Here is a 14,903-nt window from a genome sequence, read left to right as displayed (position 1 = left end):
CGTGAACAAAGCGTAAAATATTGCCACTCGGCCCGAGAACTCAACGCGGGAATCATCTCTTTTGGAAAATACAGAATATACCGACGAGTGAGTATACATTTATGTAAATGTATATGAGTATATGCTGAACACACTTGAATATTTGAATATCACAGTAATTAATCAAAAGATCTCGGAATAAGCGAAATACAAATAAATCATCGATCGTCATCGTCGGTCAAGAAACTATAAAGCACCCCGCTGGAGTGAGACAACGTCCACTTTGATAGCTCTTCTCCACCCCGCTCCACTCCTCGCCGCACTCCTTTTCTCTCCCCCTCACCCATCCCACCAAGGAGCCCATTTAGGCTTAATAAAGTTGTCAACGCACGAAACTGGCGTGTGAAGAGAGCCCCCAGACAGCAGGCCAGCTCTTTTCCGCAGCCAACACACCAACACCACACACTCTCCGTTGTCCGCTGATGGTCGCAATTGACAACATCGAGTGTCCGTGGGCTTCACGATTCTCGTTTTGCATTCCATCTTTCGAGTGTTTAATTGTCCACTGCATAACGGTAAACGAAGCGAATGAATGCTCTGTCCTGCCCTGCCCAGGTCCGCTCCCCAATGCCACTTCATGAATGAAAATCATACGCGCAAAGCTTACCTTTTCCCCTGAGCTTTGCTTTTCCTGCTGTGCTTTTGGCGGCGAAGCCTGACAAGTGTGGTGGCAGCAGAAGAGCTTTTGTGCGAAAAGTACATTTTCCCTAACATACATTTTCCATTCAGTTTGTTGTTTCTGCCGTGTGCGGTTTGAGTTTCAGGCCCCAGCTGCCGTTAGCAACCGTTTTTAGATTTTATTAATTGCATTAAATATTGTTTTTCAAAAGCAGTAGCGTTTTAATTTAACGTGTTGCGGGCGTAGGACAATTACTTTTTGTTGATTAGTATTCAGAAATGTGTGTCAAAACAAATAAAGGGGAATGGCATCATTAGCCCAAACCCCGAAAGTGGGGTCCCCTGTGATATAAGTGGCGACAATGGCAATAAAAAGCTTGGAGACAAGGCGAGAGTAGCTTTACCCCCACTAGGTCGGCCGTCAGCTGACTTCAAGCAACAACAAACGGAGATAGACGCTCGCGCTAAAAATACTCAAAGTTCATGGTCAACATCCTGCAGGGGGGAGTGGGACCTTCGTTTTTAGCGATATTTAACAATGGCTTTGTTACGCTGCTGCTTTGAGCCGCCGGAATTGCCGGAGTTCTTCGACAGTTTCGTGCAGAAATGCACTGATCCAAGTTGTAAGTATAAAATATGATCAAACATAAGACTAATGAGAAAACTAGTTTAAAAAAGCAACGGTTAAAAGGAATTGCTGCTAGTGCTACAAAAATAAATTGAATGCGGGAAATGTTAAAACCGGTTTTAAACTCCAGATTGAACTTGATGTTTGGTTGAATACTAACATACAGGCAGGCTCCGATTTTAATTTTAACAAAAAATTAACGATTTAGTGCTCCCGATTTAGTATCCTTGGCGCGCATCACTGTTGTGTTTTTATTGGTTGTTTGTGGTTGGAAGGCACTCAAAGAAAAATAGGGTATATTGGTTTAAGAAAATAAAATTGTGTGTTCAGCTCTGAGGGTTTTAGCTAGCTAGTAATCCTAAGCCGATCATGGGCAGAGAACGATGCGCCCATTGAACCTTGAAGAATTTTAGCGCAGTTTAGGTAAAAGATCACCGTGTGGTTTTTTAAGTAAAGAGGAAGGATAGGCTGGATATACAACAATAATAATTACTATTAGTAATAGTAATAAGTAGTAATAATAAAAATCAAGTTGTTATCATGTTTAAATGCAGGGGTCTTAAGTGGGCTAAGCTAGTTTTTTAATCGGTATATTTGCGGTATATTTTCAGAATGAGGCGGTATATTTCTGAGGGTCAGCCGTATATTTATCGACCCTGCAGAGCATAGCTTTTATCGCACTTTCATAAAATAATAATAATAATAACAGATTATTAGATAAAAAATAATAATCTTATGCAGCGATAAAGACCAACAAAGCAAATTACGCCTTTGGAGCTAACGCTGACATGCCTGGTAAGCAATCGGGAGAGAAGAGAGCCAGGTGAAAAGAGCTTGGCGTGATAAAGGCCATTGAGAACGATATGACCTCGACACCAAAGTGAAGAAAATGACGCCACCAGGTGGGAAAATCCTAATCGATGGAAAAGTCAGGGGGAGTGGGAGTAGACCGGAAGGGTTATATGATGATGGAACAGGCAAATATCGCCGAAGAGCGATGAAAAGCACAATCACTCATCGTGGCACAGACTCAGGCACAGACACACAAACATACACAGGGGCACGCGACAGCTGGAAATCCGAACAGCAAAACTACAGTCCGCTATAACCATTATCGCGATAAGATTACAACGGAAAATGGTGGTCGCACCCATTCGACCCGACCTTACCGAGCGCCACCCGCTGACTGCTGCCGGGCAGGCGAATCGCCAGCTCCCGGGTCGCTCCCCGTAGTCGATTTTCGCCAACCGCTAAACTCGGACCACTCCGATGACGTCGCTTCGTCGTCGTTGCGATGTTTACATACCGCTGCATACGCATCTGTCTACCAAATCCGTCTAATAGCTGTGCCTTTCCGTGCGCTATTCTAGGTTGCTGCGGGTGCTGCTCGGCGCTGCGGCCGCGCTACAAGCGACTGGTGGACAACATCTTCCCGGTGAACCCGGAGGATGGCCTGGTCAAGTCGAACATGGAGAAGCTGACCTTCTACTCGCTCAGCTCACCCGACAAGCTCGACCGCATTGGCGAATATCTGTACCAGAAGGCCACCAAGGACATCAACCGCAAGCGCTATAAGTGAGTAAACCTACCAGATCTGCTGTTTGAATGTCATTAAATTTGTGCTGCTTCCCTCTTCTTGCCCCTAAAGGCTGGCAGAGATCGCCATGGAGGCCATGGACTTGCTGCTGCAGGCCTGTCACGCCCAGACCACACTCAACCTGTTCGTGGAGTCGTTCCTGCGCATGGTGCAGAAGCTGCTGGAGGACTCGAATCCGAATTTAAAAATCATGGCCACCAACTCGGTTAGTAAATACGAGCAGGCGTCTGCCCAGTTCAGTCCTGTGCTTAGCGTGCCCTTCCTTGCAGTTTGTCAAGTTCGCCAATATAAACGAGGACACGCCCTCCTACCACCGACGCTACGATTTCTTCATCTCGAAGTTCTCGTCGATGTGCCACAGCGAGGGCAGCGATCTGCGGGATAGCCTGCGGCTGGCCGGCATCAAGGGACTGCAGGGCGTCATACGGAAGACAGTGTCCGATGATCTGGTCGAGAACATCTGGGCGGCACAGCACATGGAGAAGATTGTGCCCTCTCTACTGTTCAATATGCAGGTGAGAAGAATGATCCCTCCCGCCATGTAACTCCCGATCCAGAGGTGCTTGGATCGGGTCCCTGACATTTCAATGATTGGATAACGAATCAAAATTTGCTGCGACTTGAACTAATTTCGATATATTCTGCATTTCGTTTTCGTATATTCTGTTAATGCAAACCAAACCCTAACCAACCAACCAATCCACAACACAACCAACACACAACAACATGAAACAGTTTTGTGTAAACGTTATGTTCGTGAAGAAAAATTTACTGGCGGTAATAATTACTATAATCGAATCGAATTCTAGCATTAAATGCGCACCTTGAGCTGTAGACCAGCATCTGTGCGAGTAGTTTAGTAGATGATAAGATAAAAAATTCTATATGGTACCCTGACTCTAACATATTTCTCTATCGCCCGCCGCAGTCTGGCGACCTCACGCCCGTCGAAGATGCCACCAATGTGACGCCACCAGCACTGGCCGAGGAAGTGCTGCGGGAGCTGGTCGGACGAGCCTCGTTCGGACACATTCGGAGCGTGCTCAAGCCGCTGTTGACGTAAGTAGTAGCCCTCGAAGCATCGAACTGTCAGTCAATGTGCTTAATCAATGTTTACCCCCGCAATCGCACAGACACCTCGATCGTCATGAACTGTGGGTGCCCAACACCTTTGCCATTCACACGTTCCGCATTGTGATGATATCGATCCAGCCGCAGTACTCGTACACTGTGGTGGAGACTCTGATGCAGCACCTGGACAGCAATTTCAAGTCCTCGCCTAAGACGCGCACTTCCCTGGCGGTGGTGCTGTCGAAGATCATTGCCATTGCGGCTGGCGAGAGTGTGGGACCCTCGGCCCTGGACATCATCAACAATCTGCTGACCCACTTGCGCACCAGCGTGAGCACCACCAGCGAGATCACCGCTGAGGAGTCGCAGTACCAGGAGGCGCTTATAAATGCATTGGGCGAGTTTGCCAACCATCATCCCGACTACCAGAAGATCGAGATAATGCTGTTCATCATGAACACGGTGCCGGACCCCTCCAAGAAGAGCAAGGGCGACCAGATGCTACAGAACATTCTGCTCAAGTCGCTGCTCAAGGTCGGCACCCAGTACAGCACGGTGTCCTTCGAGAAGGCCTTCCCCGCTTCGTTCCTGCAGCCGCTTCTGAAGATGGCCCGCGCCCCCCACGATCCTACACGGCTGATTGTCATGCAGATCTTCCAGGCCCTCTTGGATCGCCACCAGAACGATCAGGTGCTCAGTAGTGTCAGTGTCAAGCAATATCCGGCCCTTTCCCAGGAACCGCCCTCGCGCTCTGACATCATTTTCACGCACAAGCATGGATCACACATAATGCAGGCGCTCATCGATAGCATGGCGCTCTCGGACCGCGTCGACGCCCTGTCCGCGAGCTACAACACCGCCGCCCTGCTCATCGTGGAGATGTCCAGCAGCGAGACAGTGCAGGAGTTCCTGTTGTTCATCCTGGGGTGAGGCATCGGCGTCTCATCAGGAGCCATTAATATTCTTAATAAAACTATCGCTCTACCATATTTAGCATTCAGGAGGTGGCCAACACAGTGGAGACCTTGGGAGCCGTGCACAAGTGCAATTTGCACGCCATATCCATTGCATTGCTGGTGCTGATCTCGCGAGTTAGTGGCATCAACAATCTGCTGGAGTATGCCCAGAAGATTGTCGATGCGCGACGCGAGGAGGCCACCTACTTTCTTCCGCCGCTGCTGGAGTCCAAGAAGGTCGCAACGAAGAGCCTGAATCTGTCGCTTCCACACCTGGCAATCGACAAGTTGGCGCTGGGCGAGTGTCTGCAAAATGCTGGCATGGATGCCCAACGTCTCAATACAGGGGCTCCCTATACGCTCAACCAGACGGACAATCCCGGCCATCGCCATTCCTGGGTGGAGTCGGTGAGCTCCCATTTGACGCAGCGCAACAGCTCGGCGGATCTGACGGTCTACAATGGGGATGTGGACAGTGTGAACAGCTCGCCAGGCGTGTGCAAGAAGATACTGGCGCCCGAGTTCAATTTCGACGCGATGAAGCGGGCCCTGGCCGAGCCCACGGAGGCCGCCAAGCGGGAGCAGCGCGAGCGGCAAATGCAGATCGTACGCACCTTCCGCGAGGGCGAGTTCGATGATCTTGTGAGACGCACAGAACCGAAGGTAATTCCCATCCGTATTCATGTAAATGAAGAAAGAAAGCATGCTGACTCTTCGGTTTCTTTTCCCTTTTCAGCACGATCTCATCCAAAACCGCCTCAACGAGCTGTTCAACTCGCTGGCTGTGGAGCGACAGATAACGCAAAGCGACAGCAAGGTGGCCCAGCTGCAGGGCAGCAACGAGAAGCCCATCTACGAGACAAACTTTCCAGAATTATTCTATTACTAATCTGTATTACTGTGAACCGCCTCCGGCGAAGCGAATGTTCTGTACTCAATTTATGCATATGATGGTAGCTATGAAAGCGAATTGGTTTGGTGTCAGTAGATAAATTTAATTAAATTTCCCGTTGTTAAATGCAAACAATTCAATTGTCCCCGAAATATGTATGTAGTATGTCCTATGCATTAGTTGTTATACAAATACAATATATACCTATTGTATGTCGATACAAATTGTCTGTTTAAAAAATGGGAAGTTGTACAAAAAATTGTTGTGGCTTGTCCTCATCATCAAGTAAACCGAAAAATACATGCTGCAAACAAATGCCTGCTGTGGAAGGGGCCGGACGCAATCCTTTCGTCAGGTTCCTGCTGCACTTCAAGAGGAACAACAAGGAAAAACTCTGCAACATGCGGCCGACTCAGGTATTGCGGTTCGCCAGCAAGAAATGGAAGCAAATGAGCTGTGAGGAGAAGTCGCCCTACGTACAGGCGGCCCATAAATCCAAGTACAGGTTTTGGTCGCGGAACAAGGAGGCCAATAGGATTATGGAGAAGTTTCGCCAAACTGTGGGCTGTGCAAACCCTCGGACAAAAAACGTCTTCAAGGTGATGGTTGATCTCGACTCCTGGCGGCAAAACGTCCTGGATGACCTGCTTGGGGATGATGAGTAGCATACGAATCTGGAACTATTTTGCAATTAATCGAAGACTTTAATAAACGAAATCGAGATAATTGTTACTGTGCGTACATAGCGTACAAAGCGAATACAAAATGTGTTAGGACAGTTAGATGCGCAAACATACTACATGACTATATAATCCGAATACGCCTCAATCTTAGTTACATTGCCGCGTTGCTGCCTACTTACTCGTAGGCTTAACAAGTAGATCATCTTTGAGTGAGTTGGCTTATATCTGCATCAATTACAATATGCAACATCGATGTGCGACCGCACGAGCGATTCTCGAGACTACTCCAAAGAGTAGAGTTCAATAGTTAATTATTACATTACATGTACATGTAGGTTCTAATGAAGTAAACGATATACAAAAATATAGATCTGGGCGTACCAGAACGATCTTCGGAGTGCCCGAACTTAATTTACAAACGTGTGGATCACGTCACACGATTATCGTAATCGTAAGAGAAACTAGCAGATAACGAATTTACAATTACATCTAAAACGAGACTCGACCAGTGCGAGCCCATGAACAGGAAATGGTGGTAGTAGTGCTTATGGAGGTGATCTTGCTATTTGGTGGATGTGCGCGCTCAGCACGCTATGTCGCCGAACAGTGCATCAGCGTCGGTGGACACACCGATCTCTCGGTGCCAACTTATTCTTCGTCGCGGTGACGGGGACGTGGGCGTTGACCCCTCCGAGTCGCCAATGTAGACCGCCGAGTCATCAGCACTGGCCGGAGTTAGCGGCCTCTCGCAAGTGGCTCCGATCTCCGAAATGGGTATGGAAAGCGAAGTTGTTGTCGTTGCCTCCTCGCTGTGCGGCACAACCTCCTTGAAGCTCTGATTGGGGGGCATGACGACGAGCATGTTAATAGATATAAGCAGCGGATGGACTAGTTTCGGGTCGAGAACCATCAGCGGCACCTCCTCGTTCTTCTCAAGACTCAGCGAGCAGATCTCAGAGGTTTGTGTGAAAACTGGCTGGCGTTGAGCATTGATCGACGTGACAGTGGTGCGGATCATGAACTTGCGCTTGGTCTGCAGGCTGAGGACTCGCTCGTGCTCGTGCCGGTGGTGGCGCCTAATGTTCAGTCTGCGCGAGTCCATGATGAGTATGAGATCCATGCCGAAATTGAAGCCCGTCCAGCGCCACTTCTGGTACCCCGGCTCGGTCAGGAGGCGGCCACATCGCATACAGTTCTCGAAGAACTGTTCGTCGTCCAACTGCTGTGGACTACTGTGGGAGCAACAAAAATTTACAATCATCTCTTGAGACTGGGCGATGGGATAGACTTACGTGTCCTCTTGGCCGTGATCGATCCTTAGCAGGGCGTCCCAGTGACTGTGGATGTGGCTGTAAAGCCACTCCTTGGGTATTATGTTGTCGTTATAGATGATCTTCAAGTCCATGTAGTGGTTTGTGAGGTACTGGGTGCGGAGCTTCTGGAAGACTGGAACAAAGGGCTGACCCTCGGGCGTGGCCAGAAAGGAGCGTTCCTCCATCCGGCTGGTGAAGTACGTCCACTGGGCAACATCTACGCTGGGTGTGTGCGTATCTACGCCAGCGTTGACCAGTCGATCCTGCGTCTTCTGCGCCTCAGCCCGCTGCACCGGGTCTTCGGGATCGTGGTCGGGGTGCAGTCGCAGGAACATCCACGTGCGCAGCAGCGTATACAGGGAAAACTCTGTTTGCATCACGTACAGGTCTTGGCTGGCAGTCAGGGCGGTCATCAGATCAATGGAGATGTGCCGCAACAGGTTGGGTTGCTTGCTGTAAATGCTAAGTAGGTTGATCTGGAACCACTGGAAGGTGGACTTCTTCACCCCCACCACTCCGTACTGGCAGGCCGCCTCGTAGTAGTGGATGGCCGTCTCCGCATTGATGGTGTCCACCATCACCTCGGCGCACTTGTCGATGATGCCGTCCAGGTGGAATAGCGTGGCCGTGGCCAGCACTGGTATCACATCCTTTGGATCTATCTCGATCTCGTCCGAGTACATGGAGCCGAAAACCGCATCCAGGCTCTCCACGTTGATGCGGTCGTCGGGAATGGTGATCTGCACAAAGTTCTGTTGCGCCTCCTTCCACGTGCCATTGAACATCGTGTAGAAGTAGGGGCTCTGACTCAAGTACACCTTGTGCAGGTGCCACACCTTGTCCAGCACCATCACGGCCACATCCGAGTTCTTTTCCTCCTTGAACAGTGCCTTGTAAATGTATTGCGTGGTCGTCAGCAGTTTCTTCCTGGCGGTGGAGGCAATCAATAAATTAGCAAATGGAACCACAAACAGTTGGGCTCGGGCAGCTCCCATGCTTACTTCTTGGGCAGAGTGGTACCCAACTGCGTCTGCTCATCCTGGCCCAGGGCGGAGTCCGTGCTGCGCTTCCGCTTCCGGCGGTTGCCAAACACCTCGGCCACATTGCTCTGCATGGATCCCATGATCTGACCCATGGCTGGAGTCCGCTTCCTGGCGCTCGATTGTCTGAAAGTATTCGTTCAACCTATCAATACATGTGTGCGTATGTTGCGTGTGTGTTGTGTGTGTGTTGTGTTTGTTTACAAATATTCGAGGGGGGAAGATTTGGGTCGAGTTTATCGATTTGACAGGTTGCGTGTGGATAGTGCCTCCCCAGGCCTGCCTACCTGAATGGAAATGGAACCACTTGACCCAGTTTCGCTGCAGCAGGGCGCCCCCGCAGCTGCTTAAGCGAAAACCTTTTCCTCGTGGGCGTCGAGTGGGTGCCCAGCATAAGCCCTAGGTCCACTAGAAAGTCTGTTCATCAATAACTCAGCTCAACAGATGGTGATGTCATCATCATCATCACCATCACCAACACCGTCATATGCAGTGCGCTTCGAACTGTTCCGACAGTTGCAGTCAAAGCGCACATGACAAAAGGGACAAGTTGCACAAATCTATACGATTGGGATCATTTTTGCGTAGTTCTAAAAGCAGTTCAGTCCCATAAACGAGCCTATTTCATATCTGAAGCACGTCTCTTGCTGTCCCTATTCAATCAGGCTCCATAAAACTATAAATAGCTGCAATATATCTATGAAGCACCACCCCACTGTATCTGTGAACATTTTCATGTAATTTTGGGGGGATGTTGGATATATAATTAGAACGAGATCAAACGAACTCGTTTTCGTGGCGTTGTTGTTTATGTTTTCGCGTTCAGCTGGAGCTGGATGAATGTTGTAACCATGTCAAGGCCGTTGATTCCAGTGGTTACACTGCCTATAAAGAAACACACTCTCATATTTGGGCAATGCTGATTGTCTCTATCAGAGGAATGTTGAAAATACGGTTCGAAGTGTGCTTTGTTGACCCCTAAATGGAATTAATCTTCTGCACAATCAACAGAAGAATACAGAGTTTAATCCAGTCAGTTTATTCAGTTTCCTAATCATTAATCGGATCTGACTCGGCGGCTTTCAACACCTATATTGTGTTAACACCGCGATTCGCATTGATATGGATGGCCAGACACGGTCGATGGTCGCCTTCAACCAACCGACTTATCCAGCCAGCCAGTCCCATCTTGAACTCACATTTCAATTATGTATGTGATATGGAATGGTGTTAGGGTGGGAGCAGCAGCAGATGGAGGTTTGTTTTGGTGCGGCGCAGTTCCGAAAACAAAAGTAAACTATTGGGAACCGGTTTGCGCAGCCATACACATTTCTTATAAGACCAAAACAAGAAAGGCGATTGCAGCAGATTCAAATTACGTCACCAGTTAGAGGCACAGATACACACACACACTGAGAGAGAGAGAGAGAGAGAGCGAGGGAAACGGAGAGATAGAGAGACTCCAAACAATTGTCGTTATATTTGAATGACGATGATATCACACTGCAAATATGATATGGGAAAACCCTAACTAGAAAAACCAACTAAATGGGAGAAAAAAAAGAAGAAAAAAGTTAATGTAGCCCAAGGAGTAACGGCTAATTAACGTGAGTTTTCGTCGAAGAAGCCAACAAGCTCGGGCGGGATTCGAACACACGAACGAGTGAGAACGAGCGCGATCGCCCCTACCTAAAACCGCATGAGAAATTTCCAAACGTCTAGACCGCATAGCCACGCCAGCTAGAAGTTTGATCGCTTCCCAGAGCAAACATACATGCTCATGTATACATATGTATGTGTCGAATAGATATTACACCGAAGAACAGCTGTTGTTGCGGTTGATCCCAACCTGATTGGCACTCTCCAAATTCGCACTTATTTACCACGGGCTGTTGTTTGGCACTGATAACGCCATAGGCCCCACTTTGATATGGCGAGCACACACACCATCTATCTGATCAGCCACCCGCGTGGACGCTTTTGTTCTCTCTTTCTCTCTGATTCCATGGCGTTTCGTAGAGTGCAGTTAATCTCTGCCTCTATAAATAGGAGACAAAAGTGAATTCGGAGTATGACGTAGTGCAGAAGTGTGGGACAGGGGAGGAAAGGCAACTAGTGCGTTTGCTGAGAAACAGCAACAGCGCGCAGCCAGCCAACGCGCAGGAACGAGGAGAAACAACAATCGAACGACGCAAAATGATGGGCACTAGGGTTCGCGGGGCGAGGGAAGGCATAGGCAATGGCGGTGGTGGGCACTGAGATAAAAGGAAACTTACTGTAAAAGTGCAGTTACAGTAACGCGATTTTATATAACTGCAGTTGCACTCCACGTTCACTTTTGCTTATTTGCTAAAAACACCAATTAAAAACAGGTTTCTCTGTGTCTTTTAGTAGGACCTATATCAGTTCATATTTAAAAGCAAATGTTTATATTTGTATTTTGTACGCAAGTTCATGCACCAACCCCAAAAAAAAACAGTAACAAGGGTAGTAAAAAGTAATTATAAGCGCGGGATGCGGAGAGATGTTTTGTACGGTATTTGCAATGTTTATTGTGCGGGGCGCGTATTGAAGATTTCTCACGATTGAATTTTTTGTGTAGACCAGCTGGGCCCCAACGTTGATAATTCGAGCCCCACAGTATCGTTAAAATATACGGTCCGACTCTCCGAAATATACCAAAATATACCGCCTTATTTTCAAAATATACCATAAATATACTGACGAATTCAAGTTCTATTTTACATATTCCTCGTTTTCTTTCTTCCGTCTAATATTACTAGCTAGATAGATCTTTTAGCCCTGCCCACATAATTTTATCCAACTAATGCATTAATTTTCTATACAATTGGTTAGTTTTTAGTCCTTGCTTTTATTGTATTTTGACTAAAACAAGGTTTAAACAAAATAGTTCAACAAAAAATCAGTCGCAATGTTGCTGGTATTTAAAGACATGATGCGTGTATAGGCCTTTTTGTACCCTATTTCGTTAATTTTATATGTAGATCAAACGCAATTTATTAAGACCTTTTCTCAAATTTATATGTTTTTGACTAATTCATGTGTATTATTAGTATCTTGTATATATTTATCTCGATCCTGAGCCTTGGAAGACAAACGTATTCACAATTCTATAATATTCTCGTTTGGGAGCGTACGCTATAAATTCGTTTGTATGAGCTGACACATCTATATTTTGTATGGGAAATGCTTCTAGTCCTGTGTGCCTTGAACTTGCAGTCTTTATGGAATTATATTTGATAGAAAATATCAATAAATTTTGACGAAAACTATCACGATATACCTTCGATATACCTTCGATACCTTGTCGTAGCTGTCATCTACAAAAATTTGAAAAGAGCGGCAACGCTACCAGAGGCGTCTGAAAAAAGCGCGAATCTACAATTGAAAAAAATAAAATCTGCAAATCAGCAATAAACTTGGAATATTCGGCGACCGTCACACCTTAACATGAGCGATTCGTATGAAGCACCCGTGCGCGAAAAGCGCTCATTTCTCATGGCTCGAGATCCCAGCGTTGACCGGCGCTGTCGACCAAGACCGGAGAAAAAGTTGCGTCTGTTCGATGATATACATGAAGCCACGGAGAGCACAGACGGCTCAGACTCTGAGTCAGAGTGCGCATCCAGTTGTGGAGACTATGCAACCAGTGTTCCGATTGCAGAAGATAGCAGTGTCGCGGATACTGGGCCACAGGTCTTTTTGCGTCTGCGTCCCGTGGGTGCCGCCTCCAAAGCATACTCGGTATCAGAGGATGGAAAAGTGCTGGTTACCAGCGCAAAGAGTGAAAACACCAGCAACAATGTCAACAGAATGGAAAAGCACTTTGGATTCACATCTATATTCGATGGGTCCGTTGGGCAGCGGGATGTCTACGACATTTGTGTTGGTCCCAGGATTGTGGAAGAAGAATGCGTTACCATAATGACGTATGGCACTTCAGGCTCGGGAAAAACGTACACATTGCTTGGTATGTTCGATATTTTACTGTCTGCACCAAACGGCAACTGGTCATAATGTTTTTTCCCACAAAGGCGATGATGTGCTTGCTGGTGTTATACCCCGCGGCCTAGAGCACATATTCACCATCTACCTGGAAAACTTGTACCACTCACCCAAACTAAAACTGGTCAACGGCTGCATTGAGTTCCTTCAGGACGAGACCACGCTGCGGGAAATGCAAATAAGCAAGAAACTGCTTAACTTGTGCCCGGATATTGGCGGGCATCACGAGCGACTGAAGGAGGCGATTCAGGGGGATCACACCTTCGAGACAAAGGCCGACCCGAACGTCTCGGTAATGATTTGGGTATCATTTGTGGAGATCTACAATGAACTGGTATATGACCTATTGAGCATACCGCCGCGTCAAGAAAATCTTGGTGCTGTTCCGCGAAAATCCATGAAGATCTCCTGCAATAAAGGTCAGGTATATATCAAGGGCCTGACGACTGTGTTCGTAAGAAGCAGCGAGGAAGCCTTGCGGCTGCTGCGGCTGGGACAGCAGCGTTCCACTTACGCTTCGACCTCGGTGAACGCGAACTCTAGCAGATCCCACTGTGTCTTCATCGTGGATGTGTTGAAGTACAACAGCTCGGGAATGACCACTCAATGTTCGTACAAGTTCTGCGACCTCGCGGGCTCGGAGCGTGTAAACAACACGGGCACCATCGGGTTACGCCTCAAGGAGGCGAAAAACATCAACACCTCCCTAATGACTCTGGGGCGGTGTCTGGACGCGGCCAGTACTTCACGGAAGAAGCCAAACACTGAGGTCATACCATTTCGCGATTCAAAGCTTACCATGCTGTTGCAAGCAGCCCTGCTCGGAAAGGAACGCTTGGCCATGATAGTGACTGTCACACCGCTGGAGAAGTTCTATGAGGAAAACCTGAACGTGCTCAACTTCGCCTCCATAGCGAAGAATATCATTTTTAAAGAGCCTTTGATAAAGCAGCATAGTACACGATATTCTGGTTTCTTTGACAACTCTAAAAGGAATACCCAGTACGAATACATCAAAGAGATTGAGGAGGATAATATCAGGTATAGAAATCTAATGAGCTCATTTCGGCATAATAACACATTGTATAATACACTTTTTACCGTAAAGCCTGCGGGAAGAGATCGATCGATTGAAGTTCGACCATGTACTGAAGATGCAGCTGCTGGAGGAGAAGCTTCGAAAAGAACTTTCGGAGACCTACCAAGAATTGATGCGGGCAAACAAAAAGCTGTGGGAGGAGGAGACCGCGAAGAAACGTCTGATGGCAGAGCGGGAGTTCGAGTTTAAGGTTTGTACGCCTTACATAAGATGGTTTGCCTTTTCATTGCCACTAAACAATCGCGTATCATTGCAGCTGGGATCACAAAAGCGGCGGTACGAAGAGCAAATCGAGGATCTCAAGGATGAAATCGAGGAACTCAAATCTCCCTCAAGCGAAATCGACAGTATGGACGAAAAGGAGGATGAGCCCAATCCGTCCATAGAAATACTCGATGATGAATAATACATTTAATATTTGCCATGTTGTATTTTTGTTATAGTCTAAATAAAATCACTTTTATGAAATCTAGTAGTGTGTATTCTGAGAACTTTTCTATCCTAATCATCCTCGGGCTTGGGTCAATCTCTGTTTAAAAGGTATTTCAACGATATTTTGCAGGTAGTGGTCTCCTTACAAAGACCAGGAATGAGTAACCACTAAGACATATACATATATAATTTTCAGAAATGGTCTTTCTAAATTACGTTTTAAAGCAGCTTGGAAACAGTATCTTTATATAGTAGGGTATACACATAGCCAAAGGCTGACAAGCAACAAGACTTTAAATACCCGCAACATTGACGTTACAACATTGTGACTGTTTTTTGTTTGTTAAAACTTTGTTTTAGTCAAAATACAATAAATGGGAGTACTTAAAAGTAGTTAATCTTGTAGAAAATGTATATATCAATGGGATAAAACTATGAGCAATAGGAACAATTACGCTCTAACTTTTTTTGTTTGACCTTTTTCGCTAAAACCTTTTTTTTAGGCAAAA

The 14,903-nt window shown here is 47.0% G+C and overlaps 4 protein-coding genes across 6 annotated transcripts; 3 read left to right on the top strand and 1 right to left on the bottom strand.

Annotated features, from left to right (window-relative positions):
- The first annotated feature begins 834 nt into the window (after positions 1-834).
- Positions 835-5,936, top strand: LOC6592477 (protein EFR3 homolog cmp44E). Of its 3 annotated transcripts, none has more exons than XM_002017747.2 (9): positions 835-1,280; positions 2,656-2,860; positions 2,934-3,087; positions 3,152-3,397; positions 3,618-3,659; positions 3,811-3,941; positions 4,016-4,879; positions 4,948-5,572; positions 5,646-5,936. In XM_002017747.2, the coding sequence occupies exons 1-9, from the start codon at positions 1,196-1,198 to the stop codon at positions 5,796-5,798; spliced, it is 2,505 nt and encodes an 834-aa protein (XP_002017783.1). In that variant the 5' UTR covers positions 835-1,195; the 3' UTR covers positions 5,799-5,936. The 3 variants fall into 3 exon arrangements, with proteins under 3 accessions (XP_002017783.1, XP_026841195.1, XP_026841196.1); XM_026985395.1 differs by lacking the exon at positions 835-1,280 and adding an exon at positions 2,010-2,080; XM_026985394.1 differs by lacking the exon at positions 3,618-3,659.
- Positions 5,937-6,115: 179 nt separating this feature from the next.
- On the top strand, positions 6,116-6,466 carry LOC6592439. Its single transcript, XM_002017748.1, has one exon. The coding sequence runs from the start codon at positions 6,116-6,118 to the stop codon at positions 6,464-6,466; it is 351 nt and encodes a 116-aa protein (XP_002017784.1).
- Positions 6,467-6,482: 16 nt separating this feature from the next.
- Positions 6,483-11,438, bottom strand: LOC6592440 (protein germ cell-less). Its single transcript, XM_026985396.1, has 4 exons — positions 11,114-11,438; positions 8,799-8,963; positions 7,777-8,724; positions 6,483-7,716 (listed from the first exon to the last, which is right to left on the bottom strand). The coding sequence occupies exons 2-4, from the start codon at positions 8,930-8,932 to the stop codon at positions 7,068-7,070; spliced, it is 1,731 nt and encodes a 576-aa protein (XP_026841197.1). The 5' UTR covers positions 8,933-8,963; positions 11,114-11,438; the 3' UTR covers positions 6,483-7,067.
- Positions 11,439-12,215: 777 nt separating this feature from the next.
- On the top strand, positions 12,216-14,434 carry LOC6592441 (kinesin-like protein subito). Its single transcript, XM_002017750.2, has 4 exons — positions 12,216-12,828; positions 12,893-13,904; positions 13,972-14,152; positions 14,219-14,434. The coding sequence occupies exons 1-4, from the start codon at positions 12,309-12,311 to the stop codon at positions 14,366-14,368; spliced, it is 1,863 nt and encodes a 620-aa protein (XP_002017786.1). The 5' UTR covers positions 12,216-12,308; the 3' UTR covers positions 14,369-14,434.
- The last annotated feature ends 469 nt before the right edge of the window (positions 14,435-14,903 follow it).

The sequence above is a fragment of the Drosophila persimilis genome, unplaced genomic scaffold (assembly GCF_003286085.1).
Source record: "Drosophila persimilis strain 14011-0111.01,24,50 unplaced genomic scaffold, DperRS2 tig00000002-arrow-pilon, whole genome shotgun sequence".
Lineage (NCBI taxonomy): Eukaryota > Metazoa > Arthropoda > Insecta > Diptera > Drosophilidae > Drosophila > Drosophila persimilis.
The sequence above is the reverse complement of the archived record's forward strand: the minus strand, read 5'-3'. Positions and strand labels throughout refer to the sequence as shown.

Excerpts from the sequence above, each read along its gene's own strand:
- LOC6592477 (XM_002017747.2), top strand. The coding sequence starts at position 1,196 with ATGGCTTTGTTACGCTGCTGCTTTGAGCCGCCGGAATTGCCGGAGTTC. Across the intron at positions 3,088-3,151 it reads AAATCATGGCCACCAACTCG|TTTGTCAAGTTCGCCAATAT; the intron begins GTTAGTAAATAC and ends CCTTCCTTGCAG. Across the intron at positions 3,660-3,810 it reads TGAAGAAAAATTTACTGGCG|TCTGGCGACCTCACGCCCGT; the intron begins GTAATAATTACT and ends CGCCCGCCGCAG.
- LOC6592439 (XM_002017748.1), top strand. The coding sequence starts at position 6,116 with ATGCCTGCTGTGGAAGGGGCCGGACGCAATCCTTTCGTCAGGTTCCTG.
- LOC6592440 (XM_026985396.1), bottom strand. The coding sequence starts at position 8,932 with ATGGGTCAGATCATGGGATCCATGCAGAGCAATGTGGCCGAGGTGTTT. Across the intron at positions 8,725-8,798 it reads GGTACCACTCTGCCCAAGAA|GAAGAAACTGCTGACGACCA; the intron begins GTAAGCATGGGA and ends CTCCACCGCCAG. Across the intron at positions 7,717-7,776 it reads GATCACGGCCAAGAGGACAC|TAGTCCACAGCAGTTGGACG; the intron begins GTAAGTCTATCC and ends TTGCTCCCACAG.
- LOC6592441 (XM_002017750.2), top strand. The coding sequence starts at position 12,309 with ATGAGCGATTCGTATGAAGCACCCGTGCGCGAAAAGCGCTCATTTCTC. Across the intron at positions 12,829-12,892 it reads AAAAACGTACACATTGCTTG|GCGATGATGTGCTTGCTGGT; the intron begins GTATGTTCGATA and ends TTTCCCACAAAG. Across the intron at positions 13,905-13,971 it reads ATTGAGGAGGATAATATCAG|CCTGCGGGAAGAGATCGATC; the intron begins GTATAGAAATCT and ends TTTACCGTAAAG.